General features: G+C 46.4%; 1 protein-coding gene across 1 annotated transcript in view; it reads right to left on the bottom strand.

The window, feature by feature from the left end:
• Window positions 1-26263, bottom strand: part of TMTC1 (transmembrane O-mannosyltransferase targeting cadherins 1) — a 151357-nt gene that overhangs the window by 30456 nt on the left and 94638 nt on the right. Inside the window, exons 10-11 of the mRNA XM_074583505.1 lie at window positions 19385-19549; window positions 11145-11258 (exon numbers count right to left, since the gene is read on the bottom strand). Coding sequence (XP_074439606.1) covers window positions 11145-11258; window positions 19385-19549 — 279 coding nt within the window. The remainder of the gene's footprint in view (window positions 1-11144; window positions 11259-19384; window positions 19550-26263) is intronic.

The raw sequence follows: 26263 nt of genomic DNA, 5'->3' as shown, positions 1-26263 counted from the left end.
ACAGTCGTCAAAACCCTGATGACCATTTATTCTGCTTTTTAATTTAATGCTGCTATTACCTGAAACATTAGGGTTGTTGTTTTTTTTTTTAAATTAGGGGTTTTGTCTGGCAACATATCTGAACTACAAGACAATTCCAGAAAAAAGAGAAAGGGAGAGAATTTGTTGTCATGGCTACAACCTATAATCCACCAAGAATTTTAATTCTTTTAATTCAGATCGAGAGAGACCACTTAAACAACCAGCAAGCTCTGCTCGCGGTCCTGCCTTTACACGGCCCTTGGGCCCGTGCCAGCAGTATTCAGGGGGCAAAAGGCATTAGCGTGACAACTCCCCACTCGCTCTTAAGAGCGTTACGTGGTTCTTGCACAGCCATCGCCGTGCGGGGGGACAGAGAGCAACAGGGGATGGGGCCAGACGAACGTGCAGTTAGCCTGGGAAAGTACCACGAGCAGCATGGAAAGGGCTGCAACACCGGCTTTCGGGGGTCCGGGCAACCCTCTACAGCCACCACGTGATAAAAGATGTTATTGAAAGCAGGCCAGAGCCACCTCTCAGAGCTGGAACAGCCCTGAGATGTCCTGCACTGGAGCGACTCTCCCTGGTGCCCCAGCCCCGTGCTCAGCCCCTTGCTGCCCTCCAATGACTGATGATAAACCTGTCAAAAGCACATTGCCAGTGACTTAAAACATGAGACCTTAAAGCCATTATAGAAGCTGTAAGCAACACTGGCCATCATTAACCTAATGGCCACGCCGTGGCAGCAGCAGCAGAAAGAAAAAACCTGCTGGCATCATCTGGCACCATATTAAAAGGAGCTCCAAGTGCGTTAATTTCTGCCAGAGAGAAAAATCAGCAACTGATTCAGCTGGGGAGATCTAGCGTGTCTCTTTTTTGTTAATGCACCTTTTGATTAAAGAATGCGTTTAAATTTAGCAATCGCAGGGAACGCTGCACCTTTGAAGCAACTGTGATTAATTACCACTGCTGCGCCGCCGTGAGAAAACAGGTTGCGTTGGCTCTTGTGGTAGAAGGAGGAGAGGGGCTGAAGAGCCCTGGGACAGAGCTCCTCTCACCAATCCTCCATACCGCAGGACACCTCCCCACTACCCGCCCTTGGTTCTCCCGGTGCTGGCGTGACCCTACTGCAACGCTCGGCATCCACGAGGCTCACTTCAGCCAGATTAAGTGCGCAGAGTCAGCCTTAATTACCCAAGCCCAATTATGTCCTGGCAGCACAGCAACTTGTTTTTAAGGCATATTTTGCCCCTTTCCAACACATACCACAATATTTTATTGGCATCATTTTGCCAACAAAAGTAAGAAAGTCACGTGAATAAATGTTTCACCTGTGCCAAATTTTTATACTGCCGTTTTATACTTACTCCGGTATACTATTTCAAGCCAATTTTCCAATTTCAATATTACATCACTCTCATTTTCATGTATTTACGTAAGTTCTCAATAAAGCCCTATGTCAGGTTGAATTAAAACTTGACTTGATGTAATTCAGAGACCAGTCATCCTATGGGGAACAATCCTGCGCTGGTAACAACTCAGGCCATGGCCTCACAACAGCATGGCACCTTGTTCCGAGAGCCGCTCTACATGGTGCGCAGATGTGTAGATAACAGAACCAGATCCTATGTCTGCCTCAAAAAGACCTTCAATTTGCAGCATTTGAATTCCTTTTATAGAAGGAGAGATGATCCTGCAATATTAAGCAGCAGCTGGTTTCTCTTGAAGAGTTTTAGTATTTGCATCAGTATTTCCTCAAAGGTAACACCCTTCAGCTTGACAGAAGGTTTGTGGCAAGCTAGGATTTTTTACTTTTTTTTTTTTTTTTTTAAATGGAAATCCTGTTGAAAGTCAGACAAGTGAGAGATCTAACGCTTCTGGGTTCCTTTGAAAGCCTCAGGCATAATCTTCTTCAGAGAAAGCATGACAAAGCAGCCAGACTGCTGGCTGTACGCAGCATGGCCCAGCACTGGCTATTACATCATGCCCGTTTCCACGTACTCAGCTACAAGGTGGTCCAGCTCAGGGCCTGACACAACACTAGGAATAAGAGAGAGATCTATCCCACCCCACCATGGTGCCAGGGGTTCTCAGAGCATCCCTGAGCAGCTCTGCAAGGTCCCATTAGTGTCCTCACTGGTGTTACATGGAGCGGCTCAGGTCCTGACGGAGGTCCTGCTCAAGAAGTCAGTGGGGATGGGGGGTGCCTACAACTGTTTCAGACATCCACCCACGGTGTCCTCCCCCTGCTGCTGCTGAAGGACAGGTACCCCAGATGCCTTAGCTACACCAGCCCACCTCAAACATCTTCTACCTTCAAATGTGGGCAGAAGTCACCCACGTTTTGGCACTGAGCACCTACAACGTGGACACTGAGAGACAGTACTCGTCTCTGCCAAGTTTCGCATGCGGCCTGGGACGAGTCTGTCTCTCAGGGTCTCCATGCCCTGTCCCTAAAGAGACAATAACAAAACTTCCCTTCCTTGTAGTGCTGCCTCTCTGCTCACGGCACAAGCTCTCTGCGGTGATGACAACCTCCAACTACGGTCAGTGGCCGGCACAGCAGGATCTTGATCTCAGCCGGGACCTCCGGAGGCCAATTCTGTATAAATATAGCAAGTGCTGAATTGCAGCCAGGGATCAGTGGAAGGAAGAAAGGTCTGGCTGTGCCGCTTCTCCCCCACGCAGCAGCAAAAGCAGACCATGGGTGCCCTGCTGCCAGCAAACCCTCTTATATCAGGGTGAGCCTCCAAGGCTGATGGGGCAGAGCACAGGGGACAGCAGCCATGCTGTACCCTAGTATCAAGAGAAACCTCTCCAGCACAGAAATGTGAGAAACAGAGAAGCTGAATTGATTTAATCTGTAAATTGACAAAAGCCCCATGAATTCTTTGAGCCTAGCATCCATTAAAAAAACACCAAACCATATCCAGAAGCATGCCATTTAAAAAAACAAACCCGTAAGCACTTTAAACAATATTACCATTTATGAATTTTCATTGAATTTTCAAACTCAGACAGGGGTAGAAGCTCAAGATTTAGAGCTGAAGAGAAAAAAAGAATTTCAAGTCAAACAATGTCACAGCTAAACATAAATAAATAAACCTTCTCCTGCTAAACTTGCACGTTCCCTGCAACGCCGAAGCAACATGAGGTTATCAAACTGGGCTGCCTGCTTATACTCTCACATAAAGAATTTACGCAGGATCCCTGTAAATCCTGAAAATCCCAGAAACCACTCAAGCCCAACAAAGGACTAATAATTCCTGGCACACCTGGCTTACAGACAGCACGAACAGTGCAGGTGTCTCTGTAGAGCCCACAGAAACTAGAGGGACACCACAGCAAACCATCGGGTGAGTTCTTCAACCAAATCGTTACATGAGGGGATGAAATAACAACATATATCTCGCCTAAGCAGGTGGAATGAAATCACGCCTGTCATCTCCCAGGGTTCACAGGTGCCGGAGGAAGCTGCACAGCCCCACACTGCCACCCGTGATCACGGCTGTCTCCGAGATGAGATGTCTGGGAGTTGCCTCAGTCTTCAGCATAAATCAGAGCAGCCCCGTTCCTGCACCAGCCAAATTGCTCGAAGGGGCCATTCAAACGTCTAGGGATAAGCAGAGCGCTGCAGCTTCTCCTGCCAAGCCTTCACAGAAAGTCCCAAGGTTGTCCTTGACAGGCGCATGCTGGGAACCAATTTTTCTGCTGCCCCTTGGTAAGGATCGGCAAAGGCAAGTCTCTGATGATTTAGCACAACAATAATCAGTGCTACCTGGTCATTCCTTGAGCAAAGTTTTCATAAAGACAAGGACAGCAGGCTAGGGAAAAAGAAATGGCTGTAGGAACAAGTAATTAACCCTTGGATGTGAGGTTTATCATTAGTCAAAAGTGAAAAGTAGACTTGAACACCTGCAAAATACAGCCGTAAGTTTCTCTCTGCATAGCCCACACGAAAATCAAATTAGATGTCTTGTCCCAATAAGACAATAACTTTGCACCTTCATTAAGGAAGCGTTTTCCATTCCCCAGATTTTTAGCATCAGTCCCTGATATGTAAGTAGTCAGAGCAATGACGCAGTGTCTGAGCAAGGCTATAGAGCAGTCATTCTGATAGCTGATGGCTGCTCTTCTCCAAGAAGATGAGTTTGAAAAGCCAGCAAGTCCCTGAAGGACAGTGTAGAAGGACCTGCACTCATGACACAAGCCACAGTCTAGGAAGGGACCCTGCCTGTAAATACCAGTGTCCAGGGGTGAGTTATACATATATATGTATGATGTCCCATGCCAGCAGGGACATCCAGCTTCCACCGCCGTCAATGCAGTTACACTGCACACATACTGCCTCTGCATCAGGGCTCATGGTCGCACTTACACAGGTTTGGTCTTTGAGTAAATAAAAGTCTGTGCCTTGATTGATTGATATTTGATCACTAAAAAGCAGAAAAACTGAGCAGAGGTGGAATACACCCCAAAACAAGCAGGGATTAGCACTTTATAGAGAACAGGTTCAAAAATAAATTACACTGGTTGAAGTAATTTGGCCATCATCCTGTGCACTGTGTTGTAAAGGCCATTAAGTCTCCGATTCAAATTATCAGGCAGCCTTTTCAGCCATCAATTACTATAAAATCACTCAACAATTTTGTCTAGCTTCAGGACAGCCACCATACACGTCCACAAGAGCACCAATTACCCCAAAAAGCCTGTTGTCAAAGTGCGATTCAGAAGAACACCGCGCAAAGATGCTTCCGACTGCTTGGACGTGATCTGCCTCGAGCCTGTAACATCCACTAACACAGGGTATTATGTGAAGTCTCTATGAAGATGTTTCATCAAATGCCTAACCAGAGGGCTTGCTCCAAGGGTCTGACCTAAGCGATGTGAAGTGTCAGAAGGGCACTCATGGTTTCGGGAGCAAACGCAGCCCTGGCAGTCGCAGCAAAGAAGCGCTGCACATTTTTGACTCACTGTAAAAACAGGCTAACAAATGGTGCTGGTATTTTAATTCTTTCCAGAAATAAATCACAGATGGTATCCAAGGCCACCTGCAGTCCACGCTGAGAGGCATTTTCGAGACACACACACACACACACATAAAGGGCTATATGAACACAATTTTTTTACTGCATGGAGAGTGCAATTTAACTGAATTTAAACAACCTCAGATATTGTTGATTTAAGATATATAAAAACCCAGTGGGAAAGCTTAGCAAGAAACCTGAGTCTCCCTTACAGCATTAGGGCTTTATTTCTAAAGTGGAGTGAGGAGAAAGAGCAGCCTCGCTTGCTCCTTTTCTACCTATTCCAGAGATGTTATGCACCAATTTTATTCCCTCAGTGAGGGATATGGATATGGAACCCACACTACTTCCTCCTCCCTCCTCCCCCATCTAGCATGCATTTGAGTACGAGGTGTACATAAGCATGATCCCATGACACTTCCTGGTGCCACACACCAGTATGCCCAGTTTCCATGCTGTGAGCAATGCCCTAAGCCCTATTATTTGCAAACTGCAAGAGCCAAACCGCACACGTTGCTGCACCAAGTGTTTTCATACTGGTTCATCTGCCTCCTGGCCCACTCTCTCCTCTCTCTCAAGGCTGAGCATCAGAGCAGCTCCCTGAGCCACAAAGCAAGGCAGCCCGAGGGTTCCTGCTCACTGCCTGGAGGCTCCCTTCTCTAGAGGATACCAGAAGGGAGAACAGAGGTTTCTGCATGGATCTGCTGATGGCAGGTTGGTCCCTTTCTCGCCCTGTTCGGTCAGCAGCATTTGGCAGGGAATGCCCAAGGGAAGCTTGTGGCTAGGAACCTGTTGATGGACACGTGCACACACACAGGCACGCTGCAAACGCGTGTGCACTCTCGTATACACACACTGGTGCGTTTGTGTGCATAAACTCGCCATATTACATATATGGTAGATGCCTCCTGCAGGACTCTATACTATCGGATATTCCACTGACGGCTAAGAGTCACTTCACAGACTTGCCCATGGGGGAAGAGCAGCACCCCAGAGAGACACCCCAGGTGGCCTGATGCTTGCAGGGCCAGCCTGGGTCTCCCTCTGTCCTGGCCCTACTGTCTGCATTTCTTTCTTTCCAGCACTTTTCCTTTTTTAGTCCCCCAATCTCAGTTCATTTCCGCAACTTTCATCTTAATACTCTACTGACATTTTTTAATTAAGAGCAAATCCATATTTTTTTTACATCCAAAAGTGCAAACATGAAATTTTAGATGTTGACCTTTTGCTGGACACAGAAAATGTAGCTCGAATAGCACAGTATTATTATTAGCCTATTTATCCACCCAACTCCAGCAAGAAATCCCAGCAACCTCCTTCAGCCCCACCTGCTGTTCTTCACATCAATCCACCATCCATGGGAAGCATGGCCATGGCAACAAACACGGAGACACAGAGGCTAAGACAGAGCTGTTGTGGGAATTAAAATTTTGAATGAGTGCAATTGTAGCAAGAAAGGTGAATTTTTTTTTCCCCTTCATTGTTAAAAAGATTATTAAAGACACAATGAATCTTCATCAAATGGGTTTTAAGGCTCTGCTGTTTTTCTCTCTCTGCATGTCAGCTCACGTGCGTTCCTGAGGAGCGATAAAACAATCTCAACAGCAACATCAAGTAAACAAGGCTGGGGAGAAGCAGGACAAAAGTTTGGTAACTATCAACAACAGCAAAAATGTCTTCATTAGCATGTCAGACCTGTTCTTCATATTTGCGTGAGGTTGCACGACCTCATATTCTCACTCACAACCAAGAGAGTGGCAAGACAAGTTTTATTTCAGGTAAGACGAGCACTGTCTGATCTCCAGCAGCAGGGGATCTCCGAAATTCCTAGCAACAGCTGCAAATCTGCAGCAGAGGCAGCAGCAAGAATGTTAAGGCCAGCTTTCAGAGTAGCCATGGTCAACTCGCATCTCAGATGGAGTATTTCTGGCCTTTACTTTCTGCAGGAAAAAACCCAAACAAGTATCTCCTGGGGTCGCTACCATATGTCAGGCAAACCAGCAAAGTAGTCTATTCCAGCAGTGTGTTTTTCTTGCTTTACTGAAGGTAAGCTGAAAGGTTTATAACCCACTGCTACAATTGCAGAATGCCAGCTGTTCATCAGGTCTGCTTTATGAGTAACTCATCTCGCATCTCCGAAGGGCTCTGCTTCCACTCCCCTTTTAGGAACCCAACGTACTGTAGGAGCTTTTCCTATGTACACACAACTTTTTTTTTTCCTTTCATTCTCCCCCTCTCCAATTCAAATGTTGTTCTCCACTTTTGCATTTCATTTCAGTTTCCATTTCTCCTGCTCTTGGACAGCATGATTAGATTGCACCAATTACCTAAGCCTAAGTCAGGGTGTTGTGTCACTGGCCCCTGGGCTGGGGTGAGGAATGAGTTTTTTGACGGGCCACCTGCAATGACATCAACAGGTGGCTGTCGGGATCAGTTGCCAAGTTTGCCTTGGAAACCTGCCCTGCAGTTTCGCTGACAGAGAAAACACATTCTTCTACTCCACCATCCATCTGCCCTGCAGTTAACAGAGATACACCAACACATGCCAGCAGAGGGTCCTGGGGGATCCTAAAGCACTGGGGATCAACTTTCCCAGGATTTACTCTCAATTGCTATTATTTCACTACATTACATAACCCACATGCGCTTCAACCTGGTCTAGTGGGAGGTGTCCCTGCCCATGGCAGGGGGGTTAGAACTAGATGATCTTTAAGGTCCCTTCTAACCCGAACCATTCTATGATTCTATGATCTTTTCCCACAGCTACAGTGACAACTTCACCTGCCTACTTTGCAGGAGCAATGGGTTGCTTCCCTAAACAGCCACATGGCAACCGACAGTTCTGGCAGGGAAGCAGGCAGGGGAAACGCATCGTTACGTTGGTGGAATGGTAATTGCAGAGCAGTTCGAGCAGCCAAGTGCGGACTGACAGGATCACTTTTGTTTAGCAAACAGTTAGACTCATTCACCGGAGATCAAGCAGACCTACATTGTAATTTGGCACAAGCTTTAGAATCGAGCTGGAATGATGGATGATCCATCACCCACGTGCTTCAGACGGAGCCGGTACAGGGTGATGCTACTCTCCCTCTCCTGCCTCCCAGGAGCTCCCAGGTGGCAGTGGTGGCAGTCCGTGTCCTTATTGACTCCATTTCCTTATTAATTCCCTTATTGATCTGCTCACTGCACACTAGGCAGATATGATATTTTGATCTCCCATTACTTCTGATGGCGCTGCTGCTGGATTGCGTGGATCCGCCTGGATTCACCCGGAGAGAAGACACCTGATGAGGGGTACCTGGGGGAAAGTCAGGGAAGCTGTCTGTGTTAGCGCCTGAGCTGCTGGTCTGCCTACTCCCTTAATGAGGAAAATTCACATAGTGAGAGGTGCTTCCGCTTCCCAGCTGTTCTTCCATTTTCATAGTGGCCAAAAATATCCTGAACCATCAAAATCTCGTCAGGATATTACAGCTACTACTTCCTTCTCTCTAATTGTAGAGTAATTGGTCTACAATCTGAGCAGCAATTGCACAGCTGGAGTCTGTGAGGATGGGTAAACAGCTTGGACGTGAAATCTGTTCTTACCCGTGATACCTGGCTAAGGTCTTCCACTACATCCACCATCACGTTGTCTGTCCCGCATCCATCACCTTCCCCCCTGCTTCAACACAGCCACCGTGCGTAGGCACCTAGTGGAGGCTGCAAGGCCTACACACAACCCCAGACATTCCAGAAGGGGTATGTCTGAGGGGAAAACACAGAATGTAATTCTCAACAGAAGAACACACTGCACTTTTTAGTTACGCTGTTTTATTGCTTATTACATAGGCCCCAAATGATTTCCCTGTGACAGGGGTGGGAAGAAGGGGTGAAAAATAAGGAAAGCTGAAGTGCAGAGAGACGAGGTGGTGGGACCAAGTAACGCAGCTTCCCAGTGATGGAGACAGCAGGAGACTCCTGATTCCTGGTCTGTACTGCTGGGTTAGATAGCAAACGTGAAAGGTGAGGACAGGGGCTTGCTTTTCAAAAGTGCCAACTAACCCTTAAATTACTGAAGTAATTGGAGCACTAGCACCAGTGACACTGAGCACCTAGAGAAGAGCTCGGTTGGTTCTGTGTGGCTCCAAGCTCTGAAGAGGCTTTGGATGCTCTATAAACAACAATACCATCAACACGAATTGTGCTATCTAATAAAGTTGAGGAAATGTTTGCAATCAGTTCTCAAAACAGCGTCTTCCATAATTGAAATACTGCAGAGCAGAAGACAGCGTTATAATTATAATAAATGGGAGCTGCTGAGTTAGAGGAGAGCAAAATCTTTTGTCAGCAAATCCCATTTACACAAGCAGAGGCAATGTTGGTAGGAGCAGAAAGCAGTTACATTACTCTGTGTGCTAGTACCTGCACGTTCAATTGCAGGGCTTGGATAATATTTGCCGGTGTCTCTGCTTTTTACTGTGCAATGGCCTTTTTCAGCAAATTGGAGAAAGTTCAGAGACTAGCTACAGGAACAATTGGAGGACTGCAAAAACTCACATAAGACTGAAAACACCAGCAGCTACATCAGTGGGTTGCATCAAGCAGCAACGAAGGGAGGAGTTGATCACTCTATGGAAAACAGACTTTTGGTAATGGGCTCTTCAGTGTGGCATTTCAAGGCGTAAACAAGTCCAATGACTGGAAGCTGATGCTGAACAAATCAGACTAAAAACAAAGGAGGACATTTTCAACAGCCAAAGTAATTAACCTTCAGTACAATTTATTGACGGTTGTGCTGGATTTTCCATTCCTGGAAACATTAAAAAATAGGATAGAGGTTTTTCTAAATGACTTCCTAAATGCCCAGCATGGTAAAACAGAACAGGATGCTGCTCAGAAAAGCTAAAAACCACCTTCACCCAGGTTCAGGCCCTCCTCAGTGACAATGAACTCCTGTCCTCCCAGCTTAACCTGAGTGGGTTAGGAGCCCTTGGAGAGCCTTTGGCATAACCGTGTCAGCCAGCCAGAGGACAAAACATAGATGTAATTTCTGGAGTTCCCTGCTACATGACGTGTCAGGGAAGAACATTTCTTGCACCTCCTGACATGCCCTATGGAGCCAGCTCTGCCCTTGCTGTGCATCAGAGCCACTCCTCACCTTGTCTGTCCTTCCCACACACGTTTGGTTTTTTCCCTGAAGACATTATCTGTACCCTCCGTGCCTGCTTTCCCTTGCAACCCACGGTCCCCATACTTTTCCCTGCACTCATTCCCCTGAGGGGCTTGTCCCTTCTCCCAAGCCCCCAGGACCAGAGATGAGAGGTTTTGGGGTGACCTGTTTGCTGCAGCGAGCGCTGCCCAGGGCCCCTGATGAGCTGCACTAACAGCCCCAGCCGTAGTGGCAAGCGGAGGGATGCTCCTCGCAAGGAGCGACCCGGTCCACATGTGGTCAGGAAGGTCCTTCAGAGATACCACAGGGGATGTCCCATATTACAGCCCAGCCCTGGGCCCAGATTTACCATGCATCTATGGGGAAGGTAATTCACTTTCCTGCTTCAGCTTCCCCTTGTACAGAACCACAGTAATGATCTTTACCCTGTTACAGGAGTGTTTTCAGGATCAATTAGTTTAGTGTTCATGCAAAGCTCTGCGGACAGAAGCCTCAATACAAGTAGTAAGTACTATTATTATTACTGCACTTCAGACAGCTACAGCACTGGCATTTTCCAGGCATGCACCATTAACAATTTACTAAGATAAATGGCCCAGGAACCCGAAAATGCATTTATGACAACTACCTCCTGCTTACCAGCATACATTCAGCCAAGTAAATGACACCTCATCGCTCAACGTGTAGCTATGGTAACATTTCTATCCCATATACTGAAGTGTGCACACAAACACACATATACACACACACATACACACGCAGCTGGAGGGCAGCCAGGCTACTTCATTTAATGACATGCAAACACCAAGCCAGGGAACTTTCCCAGCCTCCGAAAGCTGAGCTGGCCCCCTGGGAGCCGGGGGGTGCTGAGGTTCAGGCAACCCACCCTGTGCCTGGTGGGGAGGGGCTGGGCTAACGGCAGAGCCTCACCGGGCCCTCGGTGGACTTACTTGAGAGCAGTTTTGTAGTGGTAGATCGCCTCAACGTTACGGCCCTGGTCTTTCAGAAAATTGGCGTAGTTGTAGTGCACCTTGGCGTTGTGGGGCAGGGTCTTCACTCCTGAGCTGCAAAGAGGAACAGAAGCAGGACGGTGTTAGTTGGTGGTGTTACCCCACCTTCCCCGAGGTCTGCCTTCTCCTCGCAGGCCCTTTTCTGAAAGGTTCACTTGATTTTGAGAGCCTTGTCACCTCCTGTGCACTCCTGCCAACACAATTCATGCCGCAACCCCAAGCTTGCCCCACGCACTGGCACACCGTGTGCCCCAGGTGGACATAAATATATGGCACCAATTCAACTCATCCTGGCTGCTGTCACCAGGCTGCACCTCGAGCACCAACACTGCAACACTCCCTGTGGCCAGACGCTGTCATATTTCAAAATCCGAATTATTAAATTGAAAGACCCTAAAAAGGCTAATATTTAGAGGGGAAAGTATGCAGTACTTTCTATAGTGAAGCCATAACAGGCTCCCCTGCTTTAAACTTGAGTGTCATGAAGCACCTTATGAAAATCTTGATTTAAATCTGCCGACTGGAGGCACCAGAAAGGAGGTAGCTTTTCCCTACGCATCAGCCACTAGAGGGGACGCATGGCATGCTCTGAGTACCCAGCCAGCACGTATTCACAGCTTAGCGCTGAGCAGAGTATGGCCAGGAGGTGAGGGCTAATGGGACTCTCACCCTTAGCTGTCAAGTTGTACGCTCTCACGCTATAACCTATGACTGCGGGCATGCGGTCGCACGGCCACCCCATCCCTCCCCTTCATCTCCCCTGCCATGCAGAGGGGGCTCAACATTTGGAATTAATAATGAGGGCGCAAAGACAAAAGGAGAAGAGCAAGCATATGCTTATTTACTTAATTGAGAGCACAGAAAGCAAGGTACACCTCGCACAGCGAGAGGAAATGCGGTTTCAAGGTTACAGGGAGAAAGAAATCACAGGAGCACGTACACCATGGAAACATTTCCCCTGAAAGAATCCAGAGAAGTTGGTAGTCCGTTTAATAGGGGAATCCTTTCCAGCACATAAATAGGGGCTCTCTGAGGTAATGGGAAATAAGGATGGATGAAACTGTTCACGTAATACCAGACAAAGCACTGTTTCTTGCTTACAAGCGGATTCCTGCCAGCTGCTCTCTTTTTCCCCCCCATCATCTCTGACCCTCCTACCTCAGGTAGGAAAAGCAAGGATTAGGAAATTCCCAAATCTTACTGCTTTGCCTTGCCTGTCTCTCCTGTTTAACTTTGGTGGGCCTGGAAGTTAATCATACGGAGACGGGGTTGCACACAGCCCCTGCAGTGGGATGCACACCCTCCCCCGTGGGGAGAACGCACCCACAGCTGTAGAAACCCTTTGTCGGGGATTTTATTGTAAAACGGCACTGGAGAATCGTAGTGGCAAACACAATATAACTTTTTTGGTTATCTGCAGCCAGCGGCATCAAGTATCACTAATGCCTGCTTGTGAGAGCTTCCAAAGCTTCGCCCACGGCTGCCTTACAGAGTTCAGCACAACACAGCCACGGTTTGCCTACTGAAATTAAAAATACACCTTGCATTTGGCTTCCTAATCATTAGGTATTTCCAAATTACTTACTGGGAGCACTACAGGAATAAGACATTTTGTGACTAATCGCTGAATTAAATCAGTTAATTGATGCTATTCTTAAGAGAATGATTTTCTATATTAGTTTTCACAAAGATATACGGCACCAGCAGCAAGTAATGTGTGACTGCTATGGCTGTGTTAATTTCCATTGGCCTTGGGAGCTATTAACTACACACTTACAACCTCTGGGCATTACTGGAATATTAATTCTTATACAGAGAGGGTTTCATTACACCAGCGTTACAGGCAGAGACGTGGACAGGCACTCAAAACTGCTGCTACCTCAGAGCTATGTGCAACGCGTTGCTGGCTCTGCTACAGCCCCTGCTGAAACTGAGTTAGCGGTGAGGAGTACGTTACATATGCACAAGCCCTTCAGTTCTAATGAGACACGGTTTTAACAGCAAGATGCATATATTTACATATTTTAATTCTGGACTGTTCCCCTTTAAGTAGAATTTATTATTAATCCTGCTGGTCCCATTTATTAAAAATGTCACTAATAAAGCTTCTTTCGCCTGCATGCTTTGGGCGGGGGTGACACAGGAAAGACAGAAACCGGTTCTGGTTCTTACGATGCTCTCTTCTGCATCGCCCCGCTCACGCTTCCCTGACCTATTTATTCTCCTTGCCCAGGCCGGGAGGGGGGTGTTTCGTGTTGCAAATGCACGTAGCCATGACTGAGGCTGCCTGGAGTCTCCCTGGGAGGCAGCAGCAAACACCGCCCTGGACGCAGAGGGGATATTTTAGGAGAGTTTAGGCAAACGCTCCTACTAATTGATTCTTGACCAGCCGAGAACGCTGTTTGCTCATTGACAGGGGAAACAATAATGTCCGTAATGAAAGCCAAGCAGGAAAGGGTGGAGTATAAATAACAAAGTAGAACACAATGTTCTTCCATTGCTGCTTCCCGCAAGCCCCCAGTCTCTCACAATTTCAATCTAATTTTCCAACGTGCTTTTCCAAACTCTCCTATTTCCCTCTTCCCCAGGCCAGCACACACGTGCCCTTCTGAAAACCTACAGCACCAATCTGGCTCCAGCCAGAAACAAGCCCATCGAGATCAGACGTCACTTCTCCAGAGAATTTCCTTCCCTTTTGACTTCTACGACAGCAGTAAGTGACATAAATGGAAAGTAAATAACAGGCAAACCCCTTTACGTAACACTTCCTCTCCATGGAAAGGTAAAAGCCTATTAGCCGTAAATCAGAGACATAAAACACCGCTGGTATTTTCCGACCTCAAATACCAGCATTACCCAAATCCCACTTCAGTTGGGAAAAGTCTCCTGTGATCCCCTCTGTTTTTTCCTAAGTGCTTGTTGTTCTGCTCTGCAAAGTGACTGGGTGCAGGGTAGAGCCTTCATTGATTTTCTGTGATTTCCATATGAAATGTGCTCAGTTTACAAGGAAATGAGGCCCCCACCTGCCTCAGCAGGAGCCCTGGGAGACTGATGGGGTCTCCTCTGCTTTGGGAATCATTATCCTCAATAAAGGTTCTCTACAGCAAATTATTCTCTGGATGACACAAACAACCGCTTTCCTTGGCCTCCTGCCCTTGTATTGATTTTCACAGATATCAATGTTGGGCCATATTAAACTATTCTACAGGAGACGCACAAAATGCAATAGGACTTGTTCTCAGCTGAGCTAGCTTTCAGAATTAACAAAAGCACGCAGCAGTAGATGCCACCTTTAGGGACCGGTTGGTTTTTGCAAATTACTGAAGTCAGCAGACCTGGCTTGGGAGGGAAAAATGCTGACAAAGAAAGTGCCGCTTTTATACAGTTCCCTCGCTGGTTACAATTGTGTTTCCAGGCACTGTCACAAACGTGGGCAGAGCATGCAGACACTTTCCAGGAGCAACAGGAAACATGTCAGCTTCACAAACCTTGAAAAGGTTTAGCGGATGCAGAGGTTAGTCCACAGCCTCCCTTTCCCTGACTTCAGACATTAACACTGACCGCTGCTGGAACCTGACCTCCTGGCCTGTGCATTCGCTCTATACGGTAGTTCCTGAAATATTTAACAAATAAGCCCTCCCTGCCCACCTGCCAATAAAGTAAGACAAACTGCTTGGGCCTTCTAGAGATCTGTTGGAATAATATGCCTCAAATGTCTAGATGTCTATATGTTTGGCCACTTCCTATACTTGCGGTTCATTTTCTTCTCATTTAGTCCTTGCACATATGCCTGTGCACCCATGTGGAGACGCATCATTTCCTCAGGCAGCAGCATCCTCCCCGACACTGCTCCTTTCACCCAGGACCTTGCAGGATTTCTGCATCCAGAAAACTTGGCCCCTGGGCTGGAGACCGAGAGTCAGGATGGCCCAGAGATGGCAACAGTGCTGTCGCACAATGTCAAAGCAGGGTAAGCCTTGAGAACGGGACAAAATGGGGTACAAGCACAAAACTGATAACATGACGAGTATACAAATGTCTCCTGGACCAGCATAGAGAAAGCGTGTATAACAGAACAGGTCTTGGCCAAATGAATTGAGACAGATTGACCCTGAAGAAACACATCCAAGCAAATGGACAAATGGAAAGTAGAGGTGAAGGGGAAAAAAGCAAGAGGAGAGAAAAAGCAGTAATTAATTAAAGCAGCAACTCGAGAAAGAAGAATGAAGAACTAGGAATGGGAGTAAAGAGTCTCTCAGCACATACTTTTAAAAAAAAAAAAAAAAGAAAGGTTGATTTATGTCTCCTTTCCCACATCTATAGATTTGCTCTGTTTCCTTATTATTTTCCCTCATACTTCTTTATGGTTCCTTATCTCCTCCTTCTGCTCCGTCCTTTCTAATTTATTGCTGTTGCACATGCCTCCATCCACTTCTCCCTCCTCTCCTCATCAGCCTATATATATATATATCCTTCTCCTTCTGCCCCGAAGAAGGGACCTCCCCCTCCTGGGATGACAGTATCTTCTTGCTATACTATTCTTTTGCATTTCCTTCCCATCAACAAGAAGAGTCCTACCGTATTACAGACTTGCAACTGATGTATAGCACCTATCAAAGAAGATCTAAAAGGACAACAAAAAGGCCAATATGGCTAAACAGCATAGTAAAAAGAAGGCTATGAGACATGAAAAACACCCTTTAAAAAGTGAACGTCACAGCTACAGAATGAAAAAAAAAAAAAAGAGTATAAACTTCAGCAAGTTAAACATAAACCATAATTAGGCAGACCAAAAGAGATTTAAGGAAAAACTTGTTACAGCCATCAAAGCTAATAATGGCATACATCAGATATAGGAAACCTGCCAAAGATCCCCTAAGGCAAAGAGATGATGGAGGTCTAAAACTAGTGGTTTGAAGAAAAGGACACAGCAGAAAAGCTAAATGGATTATCTGCACCAGTGCTCACTACAGGGGAACTGAAGGAGGTTGCCACATGGGAGCCTTTCCTTACAGGGGCAAGTCCAAAGCCCTGTCTCAAAACAAAGTGGCAGTAAAAGAGGCTTTAAAACAACTCAACACCAAGAACAGTTATAAATCCATTTGGCCTGGTAGTATGCATCCAAAGGAAATCAAATGTGAAACTGCTATTAGCTGCGGTGTGTAACCTATCATCTAAATGCGGCTCGGCACTAGAGAAGTGGGAGGTGATAAACATGACATCATTTGGCTCCGGGGAGGGATCTGGGGCGCAACAGATCTGCAAGTCTGATTTCCACTCCAGGTAATTTGTGAAAAACAGTAATAAAGACTAGTTCTAGCAAACCTCTAGAAAACTACAATGCAACAGAGAAGAATTAAACTTGTATTTTGCAGAAAGAATTTAGGTGGACAGATCTGTTCTTTGATGGACTCAACAGGTACATGATACTGTGACTATGGAAAGGTTTTCTGAAAATCCAAATATAGCCCAGTCAGACAGAATCACATACATCAATGTTGTGCACTTGAATGTTCAAAAAGGCTTTTGATAAAATCCCTCACTAAAGACTTCCAATTTCTTAAAGGCATCATGGAGTAAGAGGGAAGGTCCTCTCATGAATCAATACCTAGTTGAAAGACAGCAAGCAAAGAGCACGAGCATGTGAACAGTTTTTACAATTGCAGAAGACTGCAACCAGGGTTCCCAAGAGACACGCACTGGCATCTGAGTTGCTTCACGTGCAAAGGATCTTGAAAAGGCAGCAAACAGGGAGGTGACACATTTGCTGATGACATTGATGTGAACCACAATGCAGGAATTAAAGCTAACTACAAGGAGTTGCAGAAGGATCTCACAGTATTGAATGCTGGGCAAGAAGATGGCAGACGAAATGCAGTTCTGGTACAGGCACAACTACCAGGGAGTGTCTATATACACACTCCAAACCTGCATAAATCTGCACACAGATACTGATGTCTGTAAATCAGACACTTCCACTCACAATAGGTATCTTGGAGTTCGTGTGGACAGTGCTGTGCAAATATCACCCAGTCCTTAGGAGTGGTCACGGAAGGCAAGTGGAAGATCAGGAGTTAGTAGGAGAAGAAAACAAAAAATAGAAAGCAGTCCTATGTTACTGTGCTGCACATCTCTCTGGAAAGGTGATTCTGGTCTCCTTCTCAAAAGGACAGATTAGAGTTTGTAAGCACCCAGAGTAGACTGACAAGCAGGATCAGAAATGCAGCACAGCTTCCATCTAAGGAAGTTCAAAACCAGCAGACTCCAGTGTAAAGAGACAGCCTTGGGTGAGGACGTGGGGGCAAAGGCATGGAAGACAGAAGACAAGTGATGAGCTGATGGTTACCCACTACTCATTCAGCACACCAAACAAGATGATGAGGCAGAAGGCTCGCAGCACACAGAAGGGAAATAGTGTGCACACTGCGTAATTTAACGACAGAGCCCGGTGCACAGGATGCTGCAGAAGCCAAAACTATAAATAGATTCAAAAAAGCAGTCAGAGACATTAATGGAAGAAAAGTCCATCAGGGGCTGTTAAAAGCAAAAAAAGCAACTAACTCCTGACTCAGGAAGTCTTAAAACTGCAGATTACTACAAGCTGGGAAAGGACTGAAGAGAAGCATCACTATTGCTGGCCCTGTTCTTACATTGCTTCTCTAGGCATCTGCTGCTGATTGCTCTCAGGGGCAGACCATGACACTAGGTGACCCAGCAGGAACGTTCTTGCCTTCTCCTCAAAAGCCCAGGGCAGATCTCTCTCCTGGAACTGTCCCCAAAAGAGCTGAGCTGAAGAGCGAGCCAGCTCAACCCAAGCCATCAAGCCCTGCAGTCTAACCTGGGCAACACCAAATCCCTCCCTTGAGGCAAGGTGTACTAGAGCTCCAGTTCAGTGCTGCATCGAAGCACTGGCATGGTTTCTGAATTTGAGCTGGTTTGTAGATGGCCAACCTGCTTGGAACAGAGGTAACATGGACAGAAGTCCATTTGCGGCCAACTAAGCAGACATAACCTTCGCCCCCTCTTCTGCAACAGACCCCCTGGCACCCATAATCATCCCAAGAGTGCTCCTTAATGGGAAGAGATATCCTCCTGTCATGTGCTCCAGTTTGGCTTCATTTCTCTTAAACGTGGGTGACCACAACTGTAGGCAACGCGATACCAGATCACGCCTGCAACTCAGCATATGGAATTGCCATCTTCCCACCCCCCTTTCAACAAGAGAGCCATCCAACTTGGAAAGGCATCTGGCTTTCCTTCAAGTGGCCACCGTTAGCCAGAAGGGTTTCGACTGGAGGTGCGCTTCACAGGGATCACTGCGCGAGCCCAGACCGGTCACCATGGCTGCTATTGTTTGAACAGCAAACAGTGTTTCAGGGAGATGGGCAATGAACTATGTCACAGCGAAGAAACACCTACTCCAGATTTTTTTGAAAAAAATCCCACTAACAGAGCTGTGATCACTTCAGTAGTGTTTCCTGAAGACCAAAGGGTATACACATAAAAAATAATTTCATACCTTTTAGTGCTGCGTAAATTAAACTTTGCTCTGGCCAATAAGTTAGAAAATAAAGCTAAGCAACCTGTGCGCAGATCACCTGCGTTTCTGCAATTACTTCACAATTAGACAACTGCTGAAAGCAGCTGGAGGCAAATGCAATACATTTGCTAGCAAAACACAAAATGAAACAGTCTGTTTCGGTGCAAAAAAAAATATATAAATGAGGTTGTAGAGAGAGCTGTTTGGCAAAGAGTAATCAAATATAATGAAATATGGTACATTAAGCTTGGCACTTCATGGCATTTCATTTTTGTCATTAAGAACATTGCTAAAGAAAATTCAATATATTCAATAGCGTTACTATGGTGTTCTAGAGGGTTGCAAAGAACTTTTGCTATGTCTTTGAAAAGGAAAGTGTTACATTATTGGTAAAACTATAGAACTGAAGTTATTTAAAAACAGTGAGTCTTAAAAATGTGATTGCCACAAGCATATAAAGTGCTGATACCAGTTTTTTGCACAGTTGCCAGAAAACAGAAAGTAGGTGTTATTTTATAATCAAAATGTTAATGACAGCAATGCATCAACAGCAGGACTCGCACTAAAGAAAACTATTCTATGTAACAAACTTATTTTAAACAATACAAAAATGCAAGTATTCTCCCGTGGTCGCTCCTACCTGAAAAGGGATTCTCGTGACAGCCAGATTTCGTTTTGTTTCACCGTCTTCCAAGAGAAGAGCAGCAGCAGGAAAGCAAAGAGCGTCAGAACAGTAATTCTCCACTTATTTAACCAGGTAGACAGCTTTTTCAGACCGTGGACAAAAAGGATGCAGTACCCCATACTAGGGGGGAGGGGGGAAAAAAAAAGAAAAGGTACCAAAAGTTATATTCCAGTACTCTGGTTTATAATGCAAGACCATTCAGTATTGCACTTATTACACGATTATGGGGTTTTTTTGGACTAATTACGTTTTCCAGGCTAACAAACTCCAATTCAACAGCAGTTTTCCTCAAGTCACTACACAATTTCCAAATTAATCTAAATGATAGACTGGGACGCCAGAAGTACAGTAACGTACATGACACCACCTGGCATAATGGTAGCTTACACCAGCCCGCAGAAGGCAGCTGCTTTTCTGAACAGCAAGCTAAGAAAGCATCATGTAATAACAGTAATACTGAGCACAACTGGAGCAGCATAGAAGTGAAAAGCATTGTAGCACAGGGAAGTCTCTAAACAACCCCAGTGGTGGCTGCTATTAATTCCAGTTTACAAAGTGCGAAGCTGTGGCGGGAGAGCGAGTGTTGCAGCCGACACCACAGCAGGAGCAGAGGCCACGTCAAAAGGCAGGAGTCCCTGCCTGGGTCTTGCACGTCCACATCAGGGTCAGCCCATCCCATCTAGTAGCCGGTCCAGAACAGCTGAGATGGGGTAGCAGAGCTTCCATGAAACCACACACGGTCTTCTCCAGCGCCCAGCCTCCAGGCACTTCCAGGGTTCTCCATGCCAAACTACTGAGGCATTTTCTGTGAAGTGAACCGCATTTTAAACAGGCCTTACTCCTCTATAACTTTAAATCAATTCAATAATTATTTACCTTAATTCAAATGCTATGTTAATTCTTCCAGTGATGCCCCTCTGAGGTGGAAATGGAGTGCTTTCAGCTGCTGTACTTAGTACGCCACTAATTCTGCTTGGCATTTTTAGAAAGGAATTTCAATTCCTATTGCCTGGGGAATTTCATTAGCTTATCTATAACTCTCCTATGCAGTTACTTAGCACCTGATTTAGTTTTTTAGACTTAAAAGCTATGTTAATCCAGGCATCTCCATCTGAAGAAAAAAGGGAGCAGAAGGATCTGGAATAACATTTGGGGACCACCAATACACAGGGACAAAAGAGCAGCCCTCCCCAGTCACTGGCACACCTGGAACCCCAGCTGAATCCCACACTTGAACACAGGCAGGATGGTGGCAGGGAGCTCATCACACCTGCCCAGGCTCCAGCCAGAGATCTACAGGTTTTCCTGGTCCGTACCAAGACATCCGAGAAACTTCCTGATAAGACTGCTACCAGGTAAGAAAAACTAAGAACACAATTTCCCTGTCAGAGGTGACCTTGCAAGCAAGCACACGATATGGTGAAAGTCAATCTGGAAATCAGAAAGAAGAAAAATGTCCCACCTTCGAGAAGCTGTGAACGTGCTTCTTGGCACAGTTTCACAGAACCACAGAATTGTAGGGACTGGAAGGGACCTTTGGAGATCATCTAGTCCAACCCCTCCTGCCAAAGCAGGTTCACCTAGAGCTGGCTGGACAGAAACTCATCCAGGAGGGTTTTGAATGTCTCCACAGAAGGAGACTCCAGCACCTCTCTGGGCAGCCTGTTCCAGTGCTCTGCCACCCTCAAAGTAAAGAAGTTTTTCCTCATGTTGAGATGGAACTTTGTGCTCCAGCTTGTGTCTGTTGCCCCTTGTCCTGTCACCAGGCACCACTGAGAGGAGCCTGACCCCATCCCTCTGCCCTCTTGGAGGTCTGGGCACATTGCCTGGGCTTCGTAAGGATGGAGGGGGACAATAATTCTTGCTTTTACTGAGGAAAAAAGAGCCTCTGTTGTATGTACAGATCAGCACCAGGCAGTGCTGGGTACTGTACAGAGGGGTATAGACACAGGGGGCAAATCCAGAGACAACATGAGATCTGGAGATCGTTCAGAACTTCTTCATTGGTGTTTTAGAGTTCTGTTTTTCAGAAGTGGGTATCAGTATTTTTTTTTCCACTTAACTATGCTTGCATTTTGCTGCAACACATTTCTTATGGCACTTGCACTGGGTTTTTTCCATGAATTCTTTTGCACACATACGTTTATTGCACCTACATTAACTGCAAGCAGACATTTAGAGCTACAAACCGAGATGCTGGTGCCAAACAATCCAGCCTTTATAGCTATTGAACCCTACTTTAAAAGCTCTGAAAAGCTGATCTTGGTAATAAGCCCTCCCTTTCCAATAAGAAATGCCTCAAAAACCTGCAGACGGTTTTCACTCTGTTATTTTGCTTTTCAGCAATTTCATCCTTCCCTTGGAATTAATTATCTGACATAAACATTATTTAATTGCTTTAGCACAAGACCGTTTTCAAAGGAATTTCCCTACACCTTCACATTTTCAAGAACGGGCCTTTTCTAACAGAATCATGAATGCGTCCAGAAAACAAAAAATGCAAACGTCAGTGTCTTGGTATTTATGTCAAACCCTGCCCCAGCTGTTGGGAATTTCTGCCTTAGCAGCAGCACTCAGTCTGCTTGTCCAGAGCACGGCCAGCCGTGCATTACAGCTTACATAGTCACTGGAAAGGTGGTCTCGAACATCTGCAGTGCATCGCCACAGAAGTTACAGGGAGATGCTGGGTGATAGAGAGGAGCAAGGGTTCCTCTCAGACTGCAGCTCCCATCACAGCTGCATGGGCAATGACACAGCTCAGGTACGTAGCGATGCCCAGCTCCGCATAGCACCTTCCATCGGGGGCTCCCAAAGCACTTTGTAAAGGAGGTCCGCTGCAATTGTCCTCTTACAGAGCAGGAACCTGAAACATGGCAATAAAGTGATTTGCTCTGCTGACAGGGGACTGGCAAACAAGGCAACGAAGTTGCAGTCCAGGGCTCTACCCACAACACAGGGGAGTACGCAATGGAAACCAAGGTATCTTAGGTATCTCGAGCCAGCAATGTGCCCCTGTGGCCAAGAAGGCCAATGGTCTCCTGGGGAGCATTAAAAAGAGCACGGCCAGCAGGTCAAGGGAAGTTGTCCTCCCCATCCATTCTGCCTTCGTGAGGCCCCATCTGGAGTACTGTGTCCAGTTCTGGGCTCCCCAGTTCAAGAAGGACAGGGAACTACTGGAGAGAGTCCAGTGGAGGGCTACAAAGATGATCAAGGGAATGGAGCACCTCTCTTGTGAGGAAAGGCTGAGAGACCTAGGTCTGTTTACCCTGGAGAAGACTGATCAGGGATCTCATCAATGCTTATAAATACTTAAAGGATGGGTGTCAAGAGGATGGGGCCAGGCTCTTTTCAGTGGTGCCCAGTGATAGGACAAGGGGCAATGGACACAAACTGGAACACAGGAAATTCTATCTCAACATGAGGAAAAACTTTACTTTGAGGGTGGCAGAGCACTGGAACAGGCTGCCCAGAGAGGTGGTGGAGTCTCCTTCTGGAGATATTCAAAAGCCACCTGGACGTGTTCCTGTGCAACCTGCTCTAGGTGAACCTGCTCTGGCAGGGGGGTTGGACTAGATGATCTCCAGAGGTCCCTTCCAACCCCTACCGTTCTGTCTGATTCTGTGTGATCTTGCTGAAAAGCCCACGGGACTCCCTGAGACTTAAAGAGGTAAGTAACCCAAAGGGAGGCTCTACATCCACACTCAGCAAGACAGAAAGACTACGGGATTCAGCAGTAAGTACAAATACAGAGGGGAATAGGCTCCCAAATGGCTGCTGGAAGGGGATCATGCAGCAAACATACCAGAATCCCAAACTGCAAAGCTGGTAAGGTTAAAGGAGCAATGCTAAAGAGGCGAGGGTTGAAGCATGACTTACGCTTTAATAAGATAGAGATAATTGTGACAACATTAGGACTGAGTTGTAGTTGCGTCACAATTATAGTCTAACTAGCCTACAGTCAATGTACCTGCACTATAAAGTGCACGGGCACCCAAAAGAAAGGAAAAGAAGGAAAAGGATCAGAAAGCATGAAGTAGGAAGAAATTCTTTACCATGAGGGTGGTGAGGCACTGGAACAGGTTGCCCAGGGAGGCTGTGGATGCCCCGTCCCTGGCGGTGTTCAAGGCCAGGCTGGATGGGGCTTTGAGCAGCCTGGTCTAGTGGGAGGTGTCCCTGCCCATGGCAGCGGGGTTGGAACTAGATGATCTTTAAGGTCCCTTCCAACCCAAACCATTCTGTGATTCTAAGTGAGTTCTATTTTCAGAACCTGGAAAGTTTGGCTTAAAACTTCAGACAATTTCCTGCCACAGATGATCAAGGAAAGGGTGGGGAGGACACAGCCGCGTTATCTTGTCAGGGACCTTTTGGTGCAGATGTCAGGTGGAGCCACATCTTTTTGCATTGCGTTTTTTAGGACATGGTCATTTCAAGCCCATCCCCTGGGCTGAGGGCGGATGTTACATTCCTGGCTGCAGGTCTTCTGCAGGCCAAGGACTCCCAAAGCACAGAGAGCACCCACATGTCCTTTGCCGCCAGGAAAGCATGTGCGCTTGTGATTTCATGCCACTAATTGTTTGCAAAATAACAACTCCCTGCAACATCCCCAAAGCTGTTATCCTTAGTAATTTTTGCATCTCTCTTTACATTTCTACCTTAAGGCCAAATCATTATAGTGAAATCAGGGCAAATCCAGACCCCTCCTCCAGATCCCATGGTCTGCTCTAAACAAAATAAAAAAAGCATCCACACCAATGTACTAAGCATCTGTGAAAAAAAACCCATTATATTACTATCATGTCCTAGTCCCAAAAACTGATAATCCCTCATATCTTACAATACACTTGTTTCACACTAGACCCATCAGTCCTGGTACAGAAATGAGCTTTAGTACAGAGACCATGAAGTTTTGAACCAGTAAAGCACCACGCTTGCTAAGATGGAGTTGCTGCAGTAGCAACATGCCCCGACGGTCACTGGACTTGGAGAACCCTCCCACAGCGCTTCACCCATAAGATGCTAGTTCATCCCATTTCCCTCGATCCTGACCTCACCAGGCCCTAATAAGCCCCCTGAAGCTGAGCTGAGTTTTAGCAAGTCGGCAGCAGCCCAAGGACTGGTACCCTGGTAAGAAGAGCCCATATAGGTGAGACTGCTCTTATCTAATTAATGTAACTTGCCAGGTGACTCTAAGACACTTCCTTTGTGGTTGCCTCTGCCATGACCCTGCCATCACCAACAAACACAGAGAACTTTTCAAATACATGAGCTTTTCTTCTCAGAGTGCCAGGGGACTCGACTCCATATCAAACACAAGCACTGGCTCGACAGGATATCAGATTTTTACTCAACACTGCATTTAGATGAAAAAAAACGAAAACGTCTCAAAAGCATCTTTCAAAGACCCATTTGCCACTTGAAAAAAATACGGTAAATACAACATTCCAGACATCTCCATAACTATCTGCATATGTATGGAGGCTGCAGGGTTGTGGGTTTGGGGTTTGTTTAGGATTTTTGTTAACTCTAGCATTCCCTAGGGAGGGGAAGGGAGAGGACCATTTCTCCTAGAGGGCTTTTCTCTTGGCATTGTCATCCCCTGTCATGCAAGCACTTTTCTAAAATACTTTCTACCCAAAACAAAACAATGGGAAACAAGCAAAATCCCCAACCCGCTATTATTTTTTTAAGTCCATTTTCCACTGGATTACTGTAAAAACTGCTAAGCTTTTTTTTAATTTCTTCTGTAGGATAAGCAACAGCCTGCTGCAGCAACTGTTCCCCACTGTGAAAAGTCTATGCCAGCTTGGTCCCCAGAGTCAGAGGCGAAGCAAGACCTGAGGAACAGCCCAACAGGTTAACATGGTAATAGTTTTTCTGTGGGCTTACAATGAGCACACTTATTACGGGAGAGCCTGTGGCTTCAGAAATTCAATGATGCTGCAGGAGAGCTCGGCAAACGGACCAACAGGCCAACATTTTCATGGTTCCTCACGTTTCAGGCTCCTGTGGTACTAAAGCGGTACCTTAGGGATGTCCTGAATTGCAGCGAGGGCAGGGCTGCACCCGGCAGGCAAACCCCTGTGCCATTGCCATGTGTTTCTGGCAGACTGCACGCAGGGAGCTGTGCTAGGACAGATTTTCCTCTTTAATTTCTGTGGTTTGTTAATATCGTTCCACCTGCAAGGAAGTGAAGTGAGAGGAGGCACAAGCAGATGGGAATGAGGTGGCACGCAGACCTCATTTCCCACGGTGCACTACACATATCACCGGATTGAAAAAAGAGCCAAAACAGCAGATACTTAATATTTGCAAACGCTTCTTCCTTAATTAGATCTCAAATTCAACCCTTCCTTTGGCCATTACGGCTCCTTTCCCGAGGCAAGGCTGTTACTGACAATGCTTACACACGGCTCCTCTCTCCCTCTGTGGATCAGGTTTATCACTTTCCAGTAGAAGTCAGGAATGGCTTCACTGCATTACATTCTTGGCGACAGCATCTAATCAAAGACACGTGTGGTTAGTGCCACAGCCCAAAATACTCAGGATGTTCTGCTACAGCAATCTTCCTGCATCAGAAACCATCTTACCCTCCTTCAGAAACCGCTTGGAGACATACTGCTGCAGAAAGCTCCTGAAAAGCGAGGCATGTTCCAACTCACGCATCTCACTGCGATTTTCTGAGTTGCAACTTTGCACCGCGCAGGTTTCCACTCCACGGAGCAGCGCGTGGGCAGAGCAGGCTGAGCGCTGCAGTTCGGAGGCACCGCGCAAGAGGGACACCAGCGCTGCAGCCCCAGCCTTTTCTAACCCACCACAGCCTTTTCTGACCCACCC

The sequence above is a fragment of the Larus michahellis genome, chromosome 1, assembly GCF_964199755.1.
Source record: "Larus michahellis chromosome 1, bLarMic1.1, whole genome shotgun sequence".
Lineage (NCBI taxonomy): Eukaryota > Metazoa > Chordata > Aves > Charadriiformes > Laridae > Larus > Larus michahellis.
The sequence above is the reverse complement of the archived record's forward strand: the minus strand, read 5'-3'. Positions and strand labels throughout refer to the sequence as shown.